Source organism: Rhipicephalus sanguineus, chromosome 3 (genome assembly GCF_013339695.2).
Source record: "Rhipicephalus sanguineus isolate Rsan-2018 chromosome 3, BIME_Rsan_1.4, whole genome shotgun sequence".
Classification (NCBI taxonomy): Eukaryota; Metazoa; Arthropoda; class Arachnida; order Ixodida; family Ixodidae; genus Rhipicephalus; species Rhipicephalus sanguineus.
The window spans coordinates 187,227,605-187,249,064 of NC_051178.1; the positions used below are offsets into that span (position 1 = coordinate 187,227,605).

Below are 21,460 nucleotides of genomic sequence, written 5' to 3' on the forward strand. Positions count from 1 at the left end.
TGCCAGAGAAATACAACACAGCATCACCACCAACGACCACATCTAAACCTTCAGATGCCACAAAGCTCTCACACAACAGCACATACACCTCAAAGAGCTGGTTGGCATTCACAAATGAACACAGCATGTAAGCGTGTAAATCGGTTAGAGTGTGTGCCTTTGCATCAGCAGAGAAAGTCTGGCCACTGTAACAGGTGAAAGAGCCTAAGAAGGCTGTCTGCCTTAATATGCTATAAAAGCTGTGAAAGCTGATCACGGGCGAAGATGTCGCGGGCGAAGATGGGAGAGAATGACGTCGATGAAAAATCGGGTGGCGAGTCTGTGGTCAAGGCAGAAACTGTATGGTTGGCCAGTGGTGTCAGATGCGCAAGTGACATCCCACGAGGAAGAACTTGCGCCGAGAAGCCAAAACTGAGGATGGGAAATGAAGTTCGATTGTCTGTAACTGTCACCACCGTGTTGGGGAGCGCAACATTGCGCGTCATGGCAACGTCAAGAATAGGGGCAGCAACATAATCGCCATCAGGTACTGGTGGGAATGGCGATAGCTGGACTTGAACTGTGGCTTGCGGCGGAAGTCGAAGAAACTCGAGGGAGCGGAGACGGGATGGGCCGGCAGGGGTGGTATCTGAGAACAAAGGGAGTTCCAACCGGAGAAGTCCTACGGAGCAGTCAATAAAGGCAGCGTGCGTGGACAGAAGGTCAATGCCAAGGATGAGATCATGAGCGCAATTTTCGAGTACAGCAAACAGAACTGAAGTGTGATGATCAGAAATGGTGATGCGTGCAGTGCACATTCCAAGTACAGCAGGAGTACTCCCATCGGCTATACGGATGGTAGATGTAATCGTGGGCGTTAGAACTTTTTGGAGGCGGCGGCGGAGGTCTGAGCTCATGACAGATATTTGTGCACCAGTATCAATGAGAGCAGTGACAGGTATACCATCAACGAGAATGTCAAGAAGGTTGCATCGCTTGTCAGGAGTAACGAGAGGATTTGCAGTCCAAGTAGGGTATGCAACGTCACCTCCGGGGGCTGCACAGGCTAGTTTCCCGAGTGGCAGTCAAAAGGAGACCGAGAACGGTGAGGTTGGGGCGAGCGGGACTGACGGCGGTGGGGCGATGGCGAGCGGCTGGTCCGATGTTCCAAAAAATGCTCCGCACTTGTCTCAGCGCAGAAGGACGGAGCATATGGCGCACGTTCGGAGCGGGAACCCCAATTGTTGAAGCTTGGCCAAGGTTATGAGGTCCAACAGCTGCGGCAATGGCGGGCTATGTGTCCTATCCGAAGGCACAAGAAACATATGGGCCGATCATCAGGTGTACGCCATTCGGCTGGGTTTCGTTGGGGCGAGAAGGTGGCGTTTGGAGTAGCAGCCACAACGACTGGAGGAGCCAAGCTGGGAGTAGAACTAGCATTTTGGAAAGTCGGTGAAATGCCCATATTCGCGATCTCTTGGCGGACCATGGCCTGGATTAATGAAACAGGGGCGAAGTTGTTTCCTGAAGTGCTGTCGCCAGGCATAACGGGTGCCCTAGCCTCAAGTTCCCGACGGACAATCATGGTGACGTTTTCCAGAGCTGGTGGCTGATGTAGCGTGGGTAGATCTTTGCAGGAGGACGTAGCTGCCGTGTTGGGAAGGCGGTCAAACCGGTGAATGATGCACCTACTTTTGGCCTGTTCAAAGCCACGACATTCTGCTATGACTGACTCCACCGTCGAGCAATCCTTGCACAACAGGAAATTGAAGGCATCATCGGCTATTGCTTTCAGTATGTGCCCGACTTTGTCCTCTTCAGCCATGTCCTTGTCTACCTTGCGGCACAGAGCCAACAGGTCCTGTATATAAGCGATGTATGGCTCTGCGGCTGTCTGGGCACGAGTTGCGAGCTCTTTCTTTACAGCCACTTGTCGTCTGATAGGTTTTCCGAATAAATCGCGCAATTTCTGCTTGCAGACATCCCAACTTGTCAACTCTTCATGCATCTCGTACCAGAGTTTTGCAGTGCCACGCAAGTAGAAAAGGATGTTTGCCAGCATCAGCGTTGGGTCCCAGTGGTTGCTGCTGCTGACGTGCTCATACGGAGCCAGCCAGTCGTCGACATCCATGCCGCTTGTGCCATTGAATGTGCCAGGATCACGGGGCTGCACCACAACGATTGGCTGTGGGTCTGACGGATCTTGTTCACACTGGGTCGCTTGGTCCGTCATCGTGGCAGCTGCAACGCGCCGTCCGCTATGAAGATCCAGTTCCTGGTGCTGTATAGTGAGTCGTACCCAGCACCTCCATCAACAATGTTACGGGGAAGAAACTATATACACAGGGCATATTTGACAACAAAAGCGTACAACGCTGTCGCAATCCAAGCGCATTCCGCCCAGCACTTCATCGTCGCGATTCTCTTCCATCTTCGCCCGTGACAATATGTTTATAAGAAATAGCTCTATCTAACTTCTGTCCCTGTCTTCTAGCGCTGTTTCTTTGTTACAATGCACAAACTATCAACTGTTAATCTTTCATGAGGCGCCACCTGAGGCTGCCTCAAGAAAGAAGGAAGAAGAATGAGGGAAGGGGTGAAAGTAACATGAAAAAAGATAAATCAAACCAGATAAGTAGAACTGCTATCAAGAATGGTGCACGTGACAATGTTGCAGAGCGCTCCTCAGCTCGCTCGTTTGAGCAAGGGCCGAAACGTATCGCTTAAGAATTCAATTTCAACTTTGCTTAGCGACAAAGTTGGAGCGCTTACGCATGCGCCGAATTCTCCCGATGCCATGCTGTAGGCTTCAACTATTTCTCTCTTTTGCTGTTTTGGCGTGTGAAATAAGGCCTTTGTCAGCTCAAACAAGGCTTGGCATCCGCACTCTTTACAGTGCGAGGCCAAGTTCCCTGGCCCGCTAATGTGTACACATGCATAGCACTGCTCTCTCACTCTAGTAGCACCAAATGTTGACACAACATTGCCGCCACATTGAGAAAGTTGCTTGAACCTTGTGGCAACTATGTGTGCTACTAGACTGCAATCTAGTGTTCAGGCATCTGCCTGTTTGTCCAATGTAGCTATTGTTGCAGGTCAGGGGAATGTGGTAAAGCACGCCAATGGAGCACTCGACAAGTTTTGTTTGGCGTCATATTTCGCATTTACCTTTTTGCGACGTGTTAGCCTCGTCCTGGTTCATTCTCTTGCATAGGTCTTTGAGTTTTATTGGGGCCGAGAACACTACACTCACATCGTGCAAAAAATGTATGTCTTAAAGAGCACGATCACATTAATAAAGAATATGGCTCCTTTCCCCAGGTTTCTGTTTCACTGCACCTGTCTGGTTGGTCTCACAAGTAAAATGCAGTTCAGCATGTTTTCTGTGCTTTCGTAAGTGTCTGTCTGTACCACCCATGCAGCACAAAACCCTACAACCTATGTTCAACTTGTACCAAATAGCCCAAAGGAGCGCTTTATTGGTCTGCCAAATCCTTCTGTAAGTACCATTCTTATAATCACAGTCTCCTGTGACTAAATTGCCTTGATGAACATACTCACAGACCAACTCTATAGGCTTAATGACAATCATATTGTTACGGGGAGATGTCAGAAGGTCAGTCTACCGTAAGTTAGCACAATAGCGCCCACGCCACTTTCGTTGAAAACTTTGTTAATCCATAGGTATGAGCACTTGTCCAGTCGAAGAAGCAAAAACCAAGATGGTGGCCAATGAAAAGCTTCAAGGCAGCACTATAGTGGCTATGGAATTAAACAAAGCATGTTTATATTGAAATTGTAAATGATGGGGTACACTAAGGCCTGCTCATAGTCACTGAGCCCAGAAAACGACTCTTTAAAGTCTGTACGAAATAGGAGGTCAATGCATTCGTTGCTGACACTCGCACGACTTGAACAGACGAAAGGCCCTCCGATGCTTGCAAGTCGCTGCCGTCCAACACGACACTGATCCCACACCCCTTGAAGAATCATGCGACCATCTCTTTGGACACAGTAGCCTAAGCTGTCAACACAAAGTTCAGTACATCTTGGCGCGAAGGTTTCCGAAGGTCCCTCTTAGGCGCCTATAGTCATATACAACTTTAGAAGTCTGCCGCATTTCCTCCTCAAAGGAGGATGCATACAAGCCTGCACCAATGGGCGCGAACTCTTGACTGATGTCATAAGCCGGACAGCCAGTGACTCCATCCTGCCTTCGGAGAACAGTGCAGAGTGCATGAGCGGGACTATTTTTTTAGTGGCGGAGGCGATCAGTTGCTGCGCTTCGGTCATCTGCGTGGGGCCTCTCCAGATTTCTTAAGCTGTATCCGACTATAGTGAACTGCATGAGAAGTGTGGGGACAGTGGCTATGGGCATGCTTTATCAAGAAAGCCATGTGACCACTGGGTTTTCTTTCAAGGACTGGTGAATGTCACTTCATTATCTCCACTCCCATCAGTCTTTTCCTTTTCACTGCAAGTTATTGAATATTCCCATAATCGCACCTAGCGGTCTCGTAATGGCCACAATGGGGTGAATATATTGGCTGATGCTGGCACATTAGAGGGGTGGGCACTTAACATAAAATTTTCAGAGTTCTGAAGTTTCGTAAATGTTAATACTGTGCATTTGTGCAAAACTGGGTGCTTCTATGCTACTTTACGGTATTTACAATACATATTTACACTAGGACAGAAAATGGGGCCACAACAACAAATATGGCAATGTCGGTAAAGGGTTCGGCTCAGCTGCTCCATCAAGCCATTTGACTGTGGTCGATAGGCCGTAGTTAGCTTGTGTTTGGTCGAGCAAGACTTCAGAATGTCATTGATGACCTTGGAAAGAAACTGTCTGCCACAGTCGGTTAAAAGCTACCGTGGTGCCATGTGTTGAAGGATGACGCAGAGAAAGAAGTCTGCAAAGTGGGTCGTGCAGCTAGTTGAAAGTGCATTATTAACTGCAAACCGTGTTGCATCGTCTGTGGCAACGACAATCCATCTATTTCCTGATGCAGACGTAGGAAACGGGCCAAGTAAGTCAAAGCCAACACGATTAACAGTTCATATAAACATGTAGAACACAGTGGTAAATGCGACCAGTTCCATGCTGGTGTAAGGACCACCCCAACCCGACGTCTCCTAAGTACAATTTCCTCTGTCCTCGTAAGGTGAAGGGAAAGGGAGCAGACACGTGGTGGGATAAAAGTGCATGTGTCCCACCGCCGAACTTTTTACGAACTCGGAGTGAGTTGAAAGCTTGAGGTGGGGGGTGGGGAATAGACGAAAGATCTGGATTAGAACAGCAGTGTGCCTGCTGGTCAGCAGCCCTGTTGTGAGGGCTTGCAGCGTGGCCTCTATCCAGTATATTCTGATGCAAGTACAGTCGCCAACCGTTTATTCGAACAAGACAGGAACCGCCGAAGAGTTCGAATATTCGAGAGTCCGAAAAAAAAGGATTCACCAGTAAAAAAGCACTTTAATGACCCAGTGGCCAGAAAACCTTGTCAATGCACGTCTGCACACAAGCACGCTCACACATGACCTAGTCGGCCTATATTTCAGCCAGTATTTCGCCATTGCTGTAGGTCAACAATAGCATTGTTACAGCCTGCGCTAAATCAGCAAGGCCTGCGCTAAATAAGCAATGTGGGCGGCGCATCGTCAGAGTCACTGTCCACCTGCGCTGGTTTGAGGACCTGACAGACGGTCTCATCATCGTCCAACTCCGCGAAAACTCCCGAGCAACATCAGATTGAGGTCAGCCGCCTTCCACCTGTCGAATAATCACTGCTTTTTTTCGCCATCGTCAGTGTCTTGTAGTTGCCGTATTTCTTCATTAGTACCGACGACACAGATGGAACGGGCGGCGTTGGAGCCATTTCAGCAGATCGGGTCTCGCACACCAAGCAACAAACATGAGAGCGAGACACAGAGCGTGAGGGAATATGAGCAGAAGAGCTAGCTACCATCCCTGCATGCAGGGCCAATGAAGGAAACAAGACAAAAAGAAAGGAGCCCCCACCGTCCCACCTCATCTTGCCGCTAGCAGCACCGACTGGCAGCAAAGAGGGGGCCACAACGTACCTTCCCCAGCGCTGCTGGCCAAAGCCATTGTTCAAGCATGCACAACAAGCAGCCGTGATTCGAGAAGGTTCAGCTATGCAAGAAACAGCAGCAGTACACCACTGCTGCAGCAATTAAAGCCAAACAGGCATGAAGAGCGGCGGACAACAATCAGCGCCCGAGGCAACGAGGTCATCGAGCCGCTTTTGTCGGGGAGCTCGCCAAAAAAGGGCTTCTCAACACCAACGCACCGTTGCAGATGGAGATGGTGCCCAACGCACTTCAAGATCCTACAATGGTAAAGGCTTTGACCACCTCGGGCCAAATGGATCCCAGCACAGCTACTGTCTCATCGTTATGAAAGGTAGGAAGGAGTGACAGCACGAATTCGTGCTCACTGGCTGTCACTTGAAGTCAGGTGGTGTTTTGTCTTAAGAAGGGATGAATGTGGGAAATGAGAGGAGTCTGCCATTTCACCCCTGCGAGGCGCACCAGCTCCTTTTGCCCTTGCTCCACCTCCTCGTCACCTGCAATCGGTTCTCGGCTGCAGCAGACCGCGCATCAATTGGCGGGAGAAACCGACACTAAAAAGAGCCAAAATAGGATGCACGCACATGCAGCCGACAATAATAATAATATCTGGGGTTTAACGTCCCAAAACCAAGATATGATTATGAGAGACGCCGTAGTGGAGGGCTCCGGAAATTTCGACCACCTGAGGTTCTTTAACGTGCACCTAAATCTAAGTACACGGGCCTCAACCATTTTCGCCTCCATCGAAAATGCAGCCGCCGCGGCCGGGATTCGATCCCGCGACCTTTGGGTCATGCAGCCGACAAGAAAGAGATAAGAGATCAGGACACCATCGACAATAAAAGCGAGGAAGCAGCAACCGGGTGTCCAAGGTAAGTACCCCAGCCCCTACTGTCGCTTGCCGATCTTGATTCCTGCTTTGCCTGCCTACAAGGCGTAAGACTACGACTATCTCTCCCAGATCTAATATATTCTGGAAATCCAGAATAAACCTTGTTTATTTGTTAATACTGCGTGTATGATGTTCTACGCCATCATACCGGTGTGCCTCCAAGGTTTCTCATGCACCGAGGTGTAGGAGTGCGCTGGGAAGCTAGTCAGTGTCTCTGGACCTAAATAGGAGCGAGCTGTACGACCAAACAACAATGTTTAGTTGTTTGATTGTAGGCAGCTTAGAGGTGGCATCTTGCACAGCATCATGAATGTCTTGAAGTTCCATTACTAGAGCACTGGCTTTTGTAGATGAAGAACATTGGTTACCGAGCAATGGTGTCCTCCCGCTGCCTGGCAGGATAGCAGCATCTATATAGACCTTGCAGCGCATGATGCGCACATTAATGATATTCTGTTTATCAATAACACCCGTCATATTGTAGCGTCGTAACTGCACTGGCTTATTACTTGTGATCGCGGTGAATTCCTAAGGAGGCATTGAATAGAGCTGTTTGTCCATCCAAGAACTGCGCTGAAAATGAGCATGCAACACAGCTACAACCAAAACAAGTTGCTTTTTTTATTTCATGCGCTTTTTAACACTGGGAAATTAGCTCTGCGATTGTGTTGAGCTGGGCATGTTCCTGTAAGGTTGATGTCAGAGTGATGTGGGGCAGCGCTGTGATTGTGTGCATAGCATCACAGTTAAATTTCTCCAACTGCCAAAGTCAGCGACTGAAATTACGCTTGGTATAGAATTTCATGGCTGCCGGACTGCACATACCGGCTGTCAAGCTACATCAGTACGTGCTCCAGCTGCTTCTGATACAAAGCGACGAGTAAGGTGAAGTGTTCTTGTGGAAGTCTGTATGACTTCACGGCAGTGTGCACCACTGTCGGACCAGTGAGTGACATGACCCAGTATATGGACCGCAGAAGTTAGGGATTTTCACAACACAAAGTCTACATGTAAAAGGGCACTGCATGATTCTTGTGTGTCCTGCCTTGCTGGCCACCACAACATAGATTGGTTTTTGGGCGGAAGTGTCCAACCCTGCTTGCCACATGTAGCTGTACAGAACATAAGGGCTTCTTGAAGCTGTTGAGCGTGTCTACAGACATCTTTATGGACAGACCCGAAAGTGATGCCATCAGCAGAGATTATAAAGATTTCACGCCTGGAATATAGTGTAGTTGCCAGGCTAGAGGTACCAGAGCAACTATTTTCCTCGTCCCTTCAGATTGTGTTTATGAGATTCTACTGCACTCTTTTATGCATGTGACAAACCTTGTTCTGACTTAAATGCTTCTCATCATCAAAAAGTTCCTGTGTGTTGCATTCCAGCTATAAACTGACAGCCTCCCAAAACAATGCTCAAGCAACTGTACTGCCTAAGGGACTGCAACGCTATAGAGCTCTGCTATGACCATGGGTGTCGGCAGGATTTTGTCTTGGGGGGTGCAAACCTGTGTTGCACCACAGCAGTGAGGAGGAGGTGACTTGGGTGGGAGGAAAGTGTTGGTGTGGCTTGAGGGGGACAAGTGCCCCTTTTAAACCCCCCTGCTGACGCCCATGCCTATTGCATGTACAGAGCTCTCACTGTACTCAATACTCTTCATGTTCTTGACATTCAATTTCCAAAACATGTACTGTACAAGCTACAATAGGGCTTTGACACAATTGCAAGAACAAGAAAAGTAAAACTGAAAAGGACCGTCAGCCCGTTTTCTAATCATATTGCAGTGGAAATGTTGATTTAATAGAAGACGTTCAGGCAACTGGAATTCTATAAAACATGAGAAGGTTGCCCACCTAGCAAAGCCTGGAAGAGCCGACTCTTGAAGATACGGATCACACGCTCAATGGCATTGCGTAGCTGCTTGTCCTGTGGCTTGCTCAGCTTGCTGTGGTACTCTTCCAAGAGCTCCAGTGCCCTGTGGGCCTCTGCAAGTAATAAGAGTGTGTTAAAATCACTGACACAAACAGAAGGCTCGTGAAGAATGTATATTGTACCACATCTCATAAAGGTTCCTCACAGTCACAGTACAAGTCCATTCGTTTCACCTGCGCTTGGTGAAACAGTTCATGGAGGTGCTGCACTCCGACATTCGTTTCACGTATTCAGCACGGCCACGTCGGCACCACAGTATTCATTTCAGAAAGTGCAGCTGTTGTGCAAGACTAGTTCACAAATTCCCTGCATCTCCCCATGAGGTAGTGAGAAGTCCATGCGGCAAAACATGGCTGGAACTGCAGCAGATGACAAAGCCGACTGCATTCGTGTCTATTTTAATGGCGCTCAACAAGTAGGTCAGTGAACTTGTTCTGGTAGTTGCAAATGATTGCAAATGCCAGGCAACATAAGTGGGCCAACTTTCACGAATTACAATCACCGAAATTCTCAAGACAACTGATCGTAGTGGAGGGCTTGCACAACACCTGCAATCACATATTCGTTTCACTGTCATGTTGCTCCTGCACTTTGTTCCCTGCACGATGATGACACCCAGACGGCATCGCCACGAACCAGCTCGGGTAGTGCAGGCTGAATCGAATGGACCTTACTAACAGTGCACATCTATGACTCAGGAATATGTGAGAAACCAAGTGCCGAAAATATGTCACACACCTTAAGAATTCCCTCCACTTAATTTCTCAACCTAAAAATTTACCTTTTTGGCCTGTAACGCCACCAGCAATAGTTTTCAACATACCTTCTTTTAACAAGACTGGCGGGCAGCTGTAGCATGTTTTACAATTTGATATATGAAGAAGACATGTGCCAGTGACATAAGCAAAACTTCTATATTTTTCAACCTGCCATATACCTAGTGTTTATATGTATCAGATCAATGTGGTATGCTGCAAGAACCCTTCATGAAATAACATCCTGGCAAAGCTAGTGGCAATACCTTCATTATTTGTGTCCACCACTGCTTAAGAGCACAATGTCATTTACAAACCATAGGTTGCTGAGATATTTTCCTTCAATCCTTATTCCTATTTCTTCCCAATATAGTGATTTCAATGCTTTCAGGCATACAGTGAATAACACTGCAGAGGTCCGTATCTCCATGCCTGACCCCATCTTATATCGCAATTATTTTGCCTTTCTTGTGAAGAAGCAAGGTAGCCGTAGGAATCTTGGTAGGTGCAGGCAATTTTTACAAGTTTTTTGTAAATCAGCATCTCACATGAAATGTAAAATTTCGCAGGGGTGGCACACTATGTTGGCGGTATATAAGGCTATATTTTTATAGTTGGCCTTTAACATTATTTACAGGGTCGACCATATCCACGGTGAACATCTCATTAGTATTCAAGTCGGTAAAACAAGAACATTTATTTTACTTCAATCAAACGGAAACGTGCATTATATGAAGTCTAGTGATGGTGCCGAGATACACAATACTAATTTACTGAACTATCTACTAAACATCAGTTTCTACTATATAATAATTGTTGGGGTTTAACGTCCCAAAACCACAATATGATTATGGGAGACACCGTAGTGGAGGGCTCCGGAAATTTCGACCAGCTCGGGTTCTTTAGCGTGCACCTGAATCTAAGTACACGGGCCTCAAGCATTTTCGCCTCCATCGATAATGCGGCCACCACGGCCGGGATTCGATCCAGCAGCCTTTGGGTCAGCAGTCGGGCACCATAACCACTAGACCACCATGGCGGGTAAACATCAGTTCCTGAATACTAATGAACTGTTCACCTCAGAATGTGAATGACTCTGTACATGTTGACGTTTAACATTATATAAATGTTGATGCTAGCCAACATATATAAATGAATGCTTATTAAAGATTCGTACATCTGATGAGCATAGCCAGTGGGCTATGTATAACTTTAAAATGTCCCACTTGGTATGAAGTAAAAATGATTGATTATTTAACCACACTTCACAAGTAAAGTGTTGATGCCAAGTGGTAGCAACGTGTAGCTGCCAGGTAACTGGCAGCAGAGACTAAGAAGAGAATCCACTTGTGTAAAACCTATACATGGGTACTTCTGGCTTGGACTGGACATATGTAAACCACAATGTACATGAAGGCAGGATAATTACAGCATATCGTTACCTCTACAACTGGTCCATAAGGTTAGTTCAATTGAGCTAGAGGGTTTTTTTTTTTTCTTTCACATCTATAGCGTTTTAGCAACTGAAATGAACACAAGTGCCTCCTAACGAATGCAGACACTAAAATCACGGAGAAACCTAAGGAAGATATCATTTAACATTTCTACCCTCAAGTACTTGGTGTAACTGAAGAAAGTGAATTTTCTGCAGCTATCTTGCAGCATGTTCCAGTCCTGTCCATAAGCACTCTCTCTCATTATCACCAGTCTTAGGCACATGAAAATACTAAACAAAATGTTGCATAACGTACTCATGAAATCTCAACTCAAAATTTATTTCGTGCAGTCCGTCAACATACTTGTAGGGTCTCTGACTCTACTCCATTTGAGCACGTTAATGCGCCCCTGCAGCTATCCAAAAGCACAAGAATGTATAGTGCTCGTAGGTTCTGTACATGCATCAAGTCTACTTCACCATAATAAGTATACGTGCAAAATAAAGTAACACTGCTTAAGAAAAGCAGTAACCATTGACAATGAAGTGCCCTTACAAGCTATTAGCGCTACAAACATACCAGTAATAACAATTTAGTTATCCCATCAATTTCCGAGCAACCACGAAAGCTGCAACATTTTTTTAATTTCTTTTCTCATCTCAGGACCGAGTTACAACTATTACAAAACAAGACGGATGCCTCCGTGGGCAGACACCGAAAAAAAAAAAAAAATGCGAGAACGTGTGAAGCTGAAAGACCTCGTTCCGTGCAGCATAGAACGAACATAAACATAGGACGGGAAACGTAAACTAGAAAACGAGAATAAAAGACGAATAGCCGGAAGCGCGCACAGCTTTGCTGTCCATCACGTCTGACGAGTTGCACACAAAACGTGCACTATTTATACGCAGCTGTCAGAACTCCCACCCTTCTGTGTGTCATCACTTGGCTCGTGACGCAACGTGCGGGGCAACCCCCGCTAAGCGCACCTCGTAAAAGTCAATTTTTCAACTTTAAACATCAATCTGGCGAAGAAAAACGGATCTTTTGTTCATTCATACGGCAAATCGCCCGCTATTTGCCTCTTTCATTGGGTATTGAAGCCCAGAGCAACGTCCGAAGAAGGGCTCCGATCCGCATGCGTCAGTACAGTGTCATTCGATCGGCAGCACCCGTCTCGCTTACACGGCCGCCGTAACATTTCTCAGCCGTGTTTACACGAATCGAGCCCTAGGCGCAAGCTCAACGCTTGAGCCTGCGTTCTGTGACACTACGAGCGAGCACATACCGCTGCACTACCGCAGGTCAGAGCGGCGCGCCCACCGCCGTATACGTCAAGGGCCGTGCGCGACCGATTAGTCGCGCTTCGAGCGCACCTTATATCTCCATCTGAGCGGCTGCTATCGCTACCACCTGCGCGGAGGAGCAAGCAAATGATGCGACAGAATGAGCGGGAGTCGCAGCAGCGATAAGCCGCAGCCTCCGGGGCGCGCAACCACTGCTCGTGCCGCGGATTCGGCGTGCGAGCGCCGCGCATTCCGCCGCTACTGACCCATGTTCGCTGGCCTTTGGCTGTTATCCGCTGGCTGTGCAGTGGTATCGCGCACACACGGGAGCCTCACCGTCGAGCTGCATCGTGGAGACACCGGTCGAAACACAGCACAAACCACGCAGCCTCCTCCAACGAGCAGAGCACAACAAATCCTGCGGCACGGAAGCGTGTTTCCCTTTTTCTTTTTTTGCTTTTTTTCCCCTGGGGAGTGACAAATCGGAGACTCTAGGCGGGAGAGGGAAGCGAAAACCCGCAAAGCTCTTCGGCGAAGTCAGTCGGACGGCGCTCTGCTCTCACACACTGTGGGCACGATTGATGGAAGAGCAAATTAAAGCTACTACTGAAATGATCTTACCACCTTGTTTACGGACTGGCATGGCCGTTGTCAAAGCAGCAGCCGCGGACTAGCGTCGGTATCCAGCGAGACACCTTCGTGATTCCTCCGCAAACAACCGAGGGAAGAGAGCCGACTCCAGCGCAAACAACGAAGCGGCACAAAAAGGGACGACCGCAAATTTTCAGCCAAAAAACACGGCAGCAGCGAGTGGTTCTTTTTCAGCAGCACCGACGATCGCAGGGAATACCGCACCGCGAAATGAAATCAAACGATAGACACACACTCGCAGCGGCGCGGCGCGGCGCTACAAACCAATATGGCGGCACCCAAGTTGCCTCGGTGTCACGTGGGCAAATTTGACCAATGGGACAAAAACAATAATAATTTATTCGTTTTTCATTGGGCCCCGAATCTACGCGGCAGTTTGACTGCGGTAGAACGCGCGCGGAACGAATTGCCATCCGTCAGTTTTCGAGATCGTGAAACATTTGTGCGGTTTCCTTCGCTTCATTCGCGGCGTTTTTGAGCACGAAAGCATTCAATTTTTTTTAGGTGCATGAGGAAGAGTGGAAGGTATTGTGTCAAGTAATACAGTTAGGCGTGTAGTTGACTTATAATACACGCGCGGAAACAGTTATCAAATCTCTTTAAATAGGTATTTTCTCCATCCCATACGCGTGATGGCTACAGTTAGCGTTGCAGCGATCACACATTCGAATAACATCGCTGAACACAGATTTATCGACTTACCTTAGAAACTAAAGAACTACCACCTGTACGTACTAATGTTGCTCCACATTCACTCACAAAAATTGACCATTATCCGAAGTGATACGAAAGCTTATTTATTTATTTATTTATTTATTTATTTATTTATTTATTTATTTATTTATTTATTTATTTATTTATTTATTTATTTCATCGATTGCTTTTCTCTTACAGTCATTCGCATTATTAAGGACCAGCTAACTGGCGTACAACAGAATACACTTACAATCACGAACAAACCCTTGTTTCATTGGGATTGAAGTTACCACATTCTATATTGCACTCAGACTTAAATAGTTATTGCCGTTACAATACAAAATTGTGCACGGATCAGATTGAAGTTGATATGTGACGGTAGCCCACCTGAAACACGATTATCTATTTACTTTGTATGTCGCTGATGCAGAATCGATTTATCATGTATCGATTGCAATTATGTATGCAATGTTTGTGGCGTGTGACAGCTCTGAAGCGCTGGAAGAGAACGTTACGCAGGTAGTTTCATTATGTACAAGTTTTCTGGGGACAGTCGCGACTGGATGCAGAGGTCACTGGAGTTATTTAAACAAACTAGAACAAAATTTCATAAGTTAAGCGTTCGAGATTGAGGGTCGGTCCATTATGCTCACTGACCATAGGCGTGAGCATGGGGCTGCGTTACATACCAGCTGCGTTACATACCAGCTTAGGAAAGCGCTTGGATACATTGAAAACTTCGTAAACAGGAGTCGAAATTCACACTTCACTTGAAATAAATAATGCAGTTTTTACAAGTAAGCTTTCTTTTTATTTTTATTTTTTTTTTCTCGATCTTCTCTTCTGTGACGGAAGCCAAAAGTGTTAGCGTAAGAAGGCGCCCGGCAGGAAGGGGGCGGGGGGTAGGGGATTATCGTTTGCGCTCGGGCATCTGAAATTCACCAATGGGCTGCTACGTGGTCCGGAAAGAAGCGAGACGCAGGCGGGCTGCCGCACACGCGCGGTGATTTACAATAGCTGACAGCAGCCAATCAGCGCTGTCAAGTGAGTGAAACGAAGCGGCTCATGTGTCACTCACTGTAGCAAAAGAGCAGGCATCATGCCGTGTTCGCTTCAGCAGTAAATAACTGAATTGTAGAATCACAGTTTGTTGTCGAATATTTCGAATGACGTCACTCAATTTTATAGTTGAACAAAATGCGCTTCCGATCTGTGCACACTTGAACAGCGTTGTGAACACGGACCGAATGAATGAAAACGAGAGTTTTGAAAGATTTCGTAGCTTAGACGTTCAAAAGTGGTTTTGCGTTGGTCTTACAAAGACGCAATTGAGCACATAACAAAGACCATGATGATGATGATGATATAACGTTCCTTTTATATTTAGGGATCCCGCTGCAGTTAGCGAGTTAACGAAGTTAGCAAAATGAACAAATACACCGTGAAAATGAAAGAAAATTCAGAATTTAGCTATCCCAGTCATAATTTACTAATTGTTTCTGTAATCATAGAGTTTGGAAGTGTAGTTGGCATACAGAAGAAGGCCTCGTATTTTACAGCGAAAGCTGTTATGAGATCATTTCAGCGGCCGTTTTTGGCGCCGTAGTTGTCCGCCGCCGCCGCCGCCGCCGCCGCCGCCGCCGGTGTCCGTAACCAGTATCGCTCGAAATAAGAAAAAAAACTAAATAAGAAAAAAATTCCAGGATGGAACGAGGTTCGAACCTGGGTCCTCTGCGTGGGAGCCGAGTATTCAACCTCTGAGCCATGCCAGTGCTTGAAACTGCTTTGCTAAAAGGTCCTATACAGGCTTCATGTCGGGAAGGAACCACATTAGCATATGCAATATAGCGTGGTAGAAGAGTAAAATAAGCACCAAGCGTAGCACAACACGAATTCTGTAACCAGGCGTCACACAATGCGAATTGCGCAACGAGCAGGTTGTTGAATGCTTCCAACCCATTACAAAGGACCCTGCCATAATTCATCATCAGGCACAGCATCACAAAGTGCGCATAATGCCTTACATGGGTTTAGCTGGTACCAACGCTCTCCGTAGAATGACAAAAAATGGCAGAGTGCCTGCTGGCCTACTTGTCAAAAATTACAATTATTTATAGCGTAGTGGGTTCCTCGCAAGTGCACTTGGATTTGTTGCCAAGGAAGCCCATAAGCGCATGATACACTTCCTCTGGGTCTCAGTAAAATTACAGTGATTTATAGCGTAGTGGGTTCCTCGCAAGGGCACTTGTATTTGTTGCCAAGGAAGCCCATAAGCGTATGATCCATTTCCTCGGGGTCTCAGTAAAGTTCTTCGCTCCCCCCCCCCCCCCCGTCTCTTTCCCACGTCAACGTATGTTATACAGCATGACGGGAGAGGGAAATAGCGACCGGGCGTCACCCAATGCAAATTACATAACTGGTGGGCCGTTTAAAGATTCCAACCCATTACAAAGGGCTGAGCCATAATTCTTCATCGTCATCAGTCGTCGCGTGAACAAAGTGCACATAATGCCTTACAGACGTGTAGCTGGTGCCTCGCTTCTCCGCAGAATGACGAATAATGGCTTAGTAGGTGCTTCCAAACTTCACAAAAATTGTGATTTATGGCGTAGTGGGTACCTTTCTAGTGTACTTGTATTGTAGCCCCAAGAGAGCTTAACGGGCTCTAGAAACGCCGCTCTTCCAGCTTTCGCTGTGACTGTGCTGCGGTTTTAGCGCAGGCCTGGCGTTTTTTTTTTTTATATATTAGTTTGTTTGTTTGTTTTTTTTTAATTTGGGCAGAACAAATACAATATTTACCGGTAAGGTAAGGAAAAAGGAGGGCGCGAAATCCTCCTGTGACCGCTTACAAGACTCAATGCCAACACATCAAAAATAACACATCTAATACAAGGCAGGATATGAAAACTACTTACAACAAAATTTTTGGCGAGCTGCAGAGCACCAACACTTTGCAAAAGAGTGAGTAAATAAAATAATACAAGAGCACTGCAAAAACATATTATGGTCAAAGGCTGCACTGGAACACATAATCAAAGAAATCGCGCTCTCTTGGCTATTGCTTAGGGTTGCCACCTTTTACCGAAAAAAAAACCGGCCCTTATTCGGGGAGGAGGGAGGGGGGAGTTAACAGGAGATTAAAATAATGTTGAACAATAGACGCTCTTCGGCATGCAGTGCCATTTAATGTAACATTGCTTTCATTGAGCCAAATAAACCCAATGCACAAACAAAAGCAGCACACTCAGCTAACCAACTAGCCTAATAGCGTAATTGCTGACATAAAAGTACCCGTGATTGGAATGACGCTTCGCTTATTAGTCTGAATGTGCTGCACTGAAAAGGAACCAAAATGCTTCGTCCCTAAAAAAGCTCTTATTTGCGTCTGAATCCAATAGGCCAGTGGCATTATAGACACAAAGGAATGTTAAAATGTACCTAGGCCACAAAAATGTCGGATATTCATGTACCATACACGTGCAATAATATGCTCTATTCCAATGATCGCTAGACTTGAAGGGATCCCAGAAAGTGCTTGACTAATAGCGTAAGAGTTTTGGTGATTGACGATAAATATTTACCGTCGTAGTTGTTGGACAACGCGGTCGGGGACTGACCGCCGGTCCGACCGCGCAGGTGGAATTCCTCAGTCAACACGTGCGGTCAACACGGAGAAGAGTAAAAAAAAATACCCGGGATACGATGAGCAAAAAACCGGCCAATGACGGCCGGTCTTAGGTGCGGACCGGCGACCGGCCCCTTGTCTAAAAAACCGGCCCGGCCGGTCCAAAACCGGGCAGGTGGCAACCCTACTATTGCTATGATAAAAATCGCCACAATAATAACACGTTCTCGCAAGTTAATTAATCTATGGGCTAAATAATATGAACTAAATTCATCTATTGGCGTTATGTATAAGTTCTCAATGAAAGAGGCTTCATGGGGCAAGCTTCCTTGCAATGCACACAATCGTCGGCAAAAGGGGCACCTCAAAATCGTAAGAACTTTCCTTCAATAATTTTTCAATGGGTATTCGAATTTTCTCTTGTTTAAGTAAAGGCGTCTAATCAGGCCCGTAGCCGGGAGGGAGGGGGATGCCCTCCCCCCCCCCTCCCGGAAATTTTGGTGAAGTTGGTGTTTTTACCAAAAAAAAAACACAGCATATCCACGGAGTGAATGATGATGAGTGGGCGAAGCTGCGGAGGTTCATCGGTAAACCGTGAATCTTCCGTGAATTCTGCCCAGTACATCATCACCGACGTGAGATCGGGCGCGTTTATACTAAAGGTTCGATGAGTTATGACGACTTGCAGCGCACTTTAATTTTTACATGTACGCTGTGAATTTTCATTGTTTAGAAAACCATTGCTTAGAAAACATCTGGCGTCTTTCGTTAAGCAGCTGGCGTCTTTTCGTTTTGCTTTAGAAACATCTGGCGTTCTTTCGTTTTGCTTTTACAAAACATCTGGCGTCTTTTGTTGGTTTATTTCATCAATCAACGGCGTTTTGAACAAAATTTTTATTGTTTAATCACGCACAGGAGAAATCTCACCAGGCACTACCTTGGAGGTAAAGAATGGCTGCTAATGGGAATGAGAGACAGAAGAAGTCGGCTTTTAGCTAACGCTGCGAATTGTTTATTGTTCAACAACGCACAGGAAAAATCTCCCACCCAGGCCCGTAACTAGGGGGGGGGGGTTGAGGGGGTTCTGACCCCCCCCGAAATTTTTTTGATGCTTTAAGTTTTCGGGTGATACTAAAATATTTACACGCCTTCACAGCGACCACCAGCTGCCAAAGTTACACTGCAACTTGCCTGGCATTGCTTCCCTCTTCTTCGGAGGGGATACAGCGCAAGAGAAAACGAGGACAAGAAAGGCGACGCACACAAAGCGCTGACTTACAACACTTTATTGGTAGAAAGGGAAAGATGAACATTTATACACTTCGCTGACATGCGCCACATGCGTCGCCTTTCTTGTCCTCGTTTTCTCTTGCGCTGTATCCCCTCCGATGTCTAACCAACACGCCCAAGCTTCGATACTAAGTCCCTCTTCTTCCTTTCTTCAAACCTACCCTTTTACCAGAACACCTCAGCGCTCCCTCCCTCGCACCTGCCCTATTTGTACAGCTTTGCACTTCGCCCTCGCGTTCCTTCGTCTTTCACCCCGTAGCAGCTCCTTTATTGATTCCAGATGCTTTCCTTGTGCATTGCCGCTGGAGAAGTTATCCGTCTGTGCGGACCGCACGTGTCGGCTTTGGGTTCCTACGAAAAGCGCGTCTCCTTCTGTGAACGTAAACAGTTCGACAGCAACGGCAACACCAACACGACGTGCGCAAATTTGCCAGGGAACGAAACCCCTAAGCGGAAAAACTCAGCGGCGCATTCCGAGGACGCAGGCTGCAGGGTAAACTTTTCTCAAACTGTAGTCCTCGCCACCGAAACGAATCATCGAAGATGACATCTACTGAAAGACTGGCATATCCGAGCAACTTCGAACAACCTTAACCACACGCAAGGAAATCTACCTCTTCTGTACACAGAAGGTATATGCGCCTCCCTACAAAGCGCACAAAGCGAGGATACAGCTGGCACACAATCCGGCACCAGCGGTCAACTTTCACAGGAGAGAAAACGCCGCCAAGCTGGGCTGCGCGCGGGAGTACAGAGGCTGACGTCACAGCCTACAAAGTGCATTTTTGGGGGGTCACGGCTATTTAATTAGCGCAGCCCAGAGAGAATTATGCAGGCGCCCAGGGAGCCGTCTGTGAAAAGGTGACTTTTTCACAGGAACGGAGCAACACCTCCTTTCTGGACTGTACCACGGGAGTGCAAATGTCTCGGCAGTGCATTCTTGGGGGTTCACGTATATTAAGGGGAGTATGCAGTGCCCATGGAGTCTTCTGTGAAAAGGTCTTTAAGTAGCGTTAATCCAGTTTGCTGCAGCTGGAGTACAATAATGGGCCTGCATGCACACCAGCTGTAGCGGCCGTTCAGAAAACACATGCGCCACGCGGGAGCCGGCGCGTTCATCACACTTCTACATTCTAGCCACTGTAAAGTGGATAAGAGAGGAAGAAAACATCGCCCGCCGTTCACGCCAGGCAGTCGAAGCAGTCGCAAACGTCTTTTTGGAGCCACTGGCCACTTCTGTGTGCGTGCACAGGATTGCGGCAGCAAAATGAAAAGACACTCTGCAACAACGAAGCAAAGGAGTCTTGCGTCTTACTTCAAGAAAGTTCGAACCGATGAAGCGGACGGAGAAGAACCGCCTCCTTCGAAGGATAAAACTTCGCCCTCCTCAGCACTGGTGGAAAGCCAAGCGCGTCCGAACTTCTGTAGCGACTCAGGAGAATGCACCGGTTTATATGAATCACCTGAGAACGAACACAAGCAGGACACCCATGCGCCGCCGGGAAATGATGGTGGCCGCAGTGCAACTACTAGTGACCTTTGTTCTACAGTCAACGCTGGGCAAAGTGACGCCTTTACCACTGGGCAATGCCCAAGGAAGGTGAGTGGCATGGCACCTACACATTCTGGTTCGCCTCCCCTCACACGTCTCTGATCTCTTCACTGTCTCTGCTTACGTACGGAACGACCTAACCTGCTGCCATTCCCGTCGCCGACTTCGCGCTGGCGACGCTACAGTGGCAGCTTGTAACACATACATACCGTTTTTGAACCGCGGTTACATTGTGTTACTTCATCAGGAGCCGTTGGTCGCGGTGTCCCCGGCTTTGGTGGTGCTATTGTCCAAACTTATTTCTTGCTTTAACCAGAATTTGAGGTTGACATACCAATTTCTTTATTTGGGTACAAATAATTGAAAAGTACCATCGAATTATTACAAGTAAGCGATGTACTTGTTTTATTCACGAAAATAAGCCAGTATAAATCTTAAAAAATGGCAGCCGTTCTACACGCAAACCCCCCCCGAAAAAAATTCCTGGGTACGGCCCTGCTCCCACCGGCACCACCTTGCAGGTCAAAGCGTAAGACTGGTTACATACTACGCTACGAGGGACGAACGGGTGCCGCTGTAAGGAGCTTCGCCCCTAAAAAAGTCACAGTTTCGCCGCAAGGGCGAAGTAATGAATGCGATAGCGAGAAATTGAAATTTCACACGAAGAACCAGAAGCAGCTCGATACTTGCACCGCGCCGCTGACGCACATAGGACGCCCCAAAAGAACGCAAGGCATACACAGGACAAGCGTGAAGTAACAACTGTCATAGTTGTTACGTCTTTGCGCTTGAGCAACGCGCTGCAAATGTTAACAATAGAGAATCAGACGCTCTTAGACATTTCTTTTAGGGGCGAAGCTCCTTATAGCGGCACCCGTTCGTCCCTCGTAGCGTAGTATGTAACCAGTCTTACGCTTTGACCTGCAAGGTGGTGCCGGTGGGAGATTTTTCCTGTGCGTTGTTGAACAATAAAAAATTCGCAGCGTTAGCTAAAAGCCGACTTCTTCTGTCTCTCATTCCCATTAGCAGCCATTGTTTACCTCCAAGGTAGTGCCTGGTGAGATTTCTCCTGTGCGTGATTAAACAATAAAAATTTTGTTCAAAACGCCGTTGATTGATGAAATAAACCAACGAAAGACGCCAGATGTTTTGTAAAAGCAAAACGAAAGAACGCCAGATGTTTCTAAAGCAAAACGAAAAGACGCCAGCTGCTTAACGAAAGACGCCAGATGTTTTCTAAGCAATGGTTTTCTAAACAATGAAAATTCA

At 47.0% G+C, this 21,460-nt stretch overlaps 1 protein-coding gene across 1 annotated transcript in view; it reads right to left on the reverse strand.

Annotated features, from left to right (window-relative positions):
- LOC119386189 (disks large homolog 1) overlaps window positions 1-12,992 on the reverse strand; it is a 92,414-nt gene extending 79,422 nt beyond the window's left edge. The window contains exons 1-2 of the mRNA XM_037653526.2: window positions 12,644-12,992; window positions 8,822-8,953 (exon numbers count right to left, since the gene is read on the reverse strand). Of these exons, the coding sequence (XP_037509454.1) occupies window positions 8,822-8,953; window positions 12,644-12,647 (136 nt within the window). The 5' untranslated portion in view covers window positions 12,648-12,992. The remainder of the gene's footprint in view (window positions 1-8,821; window positions 8,954-12,643) is intronic.
- Between the last annotated feature and the right edge of the window lie 8,468 nt (window positions 12,993-21,460).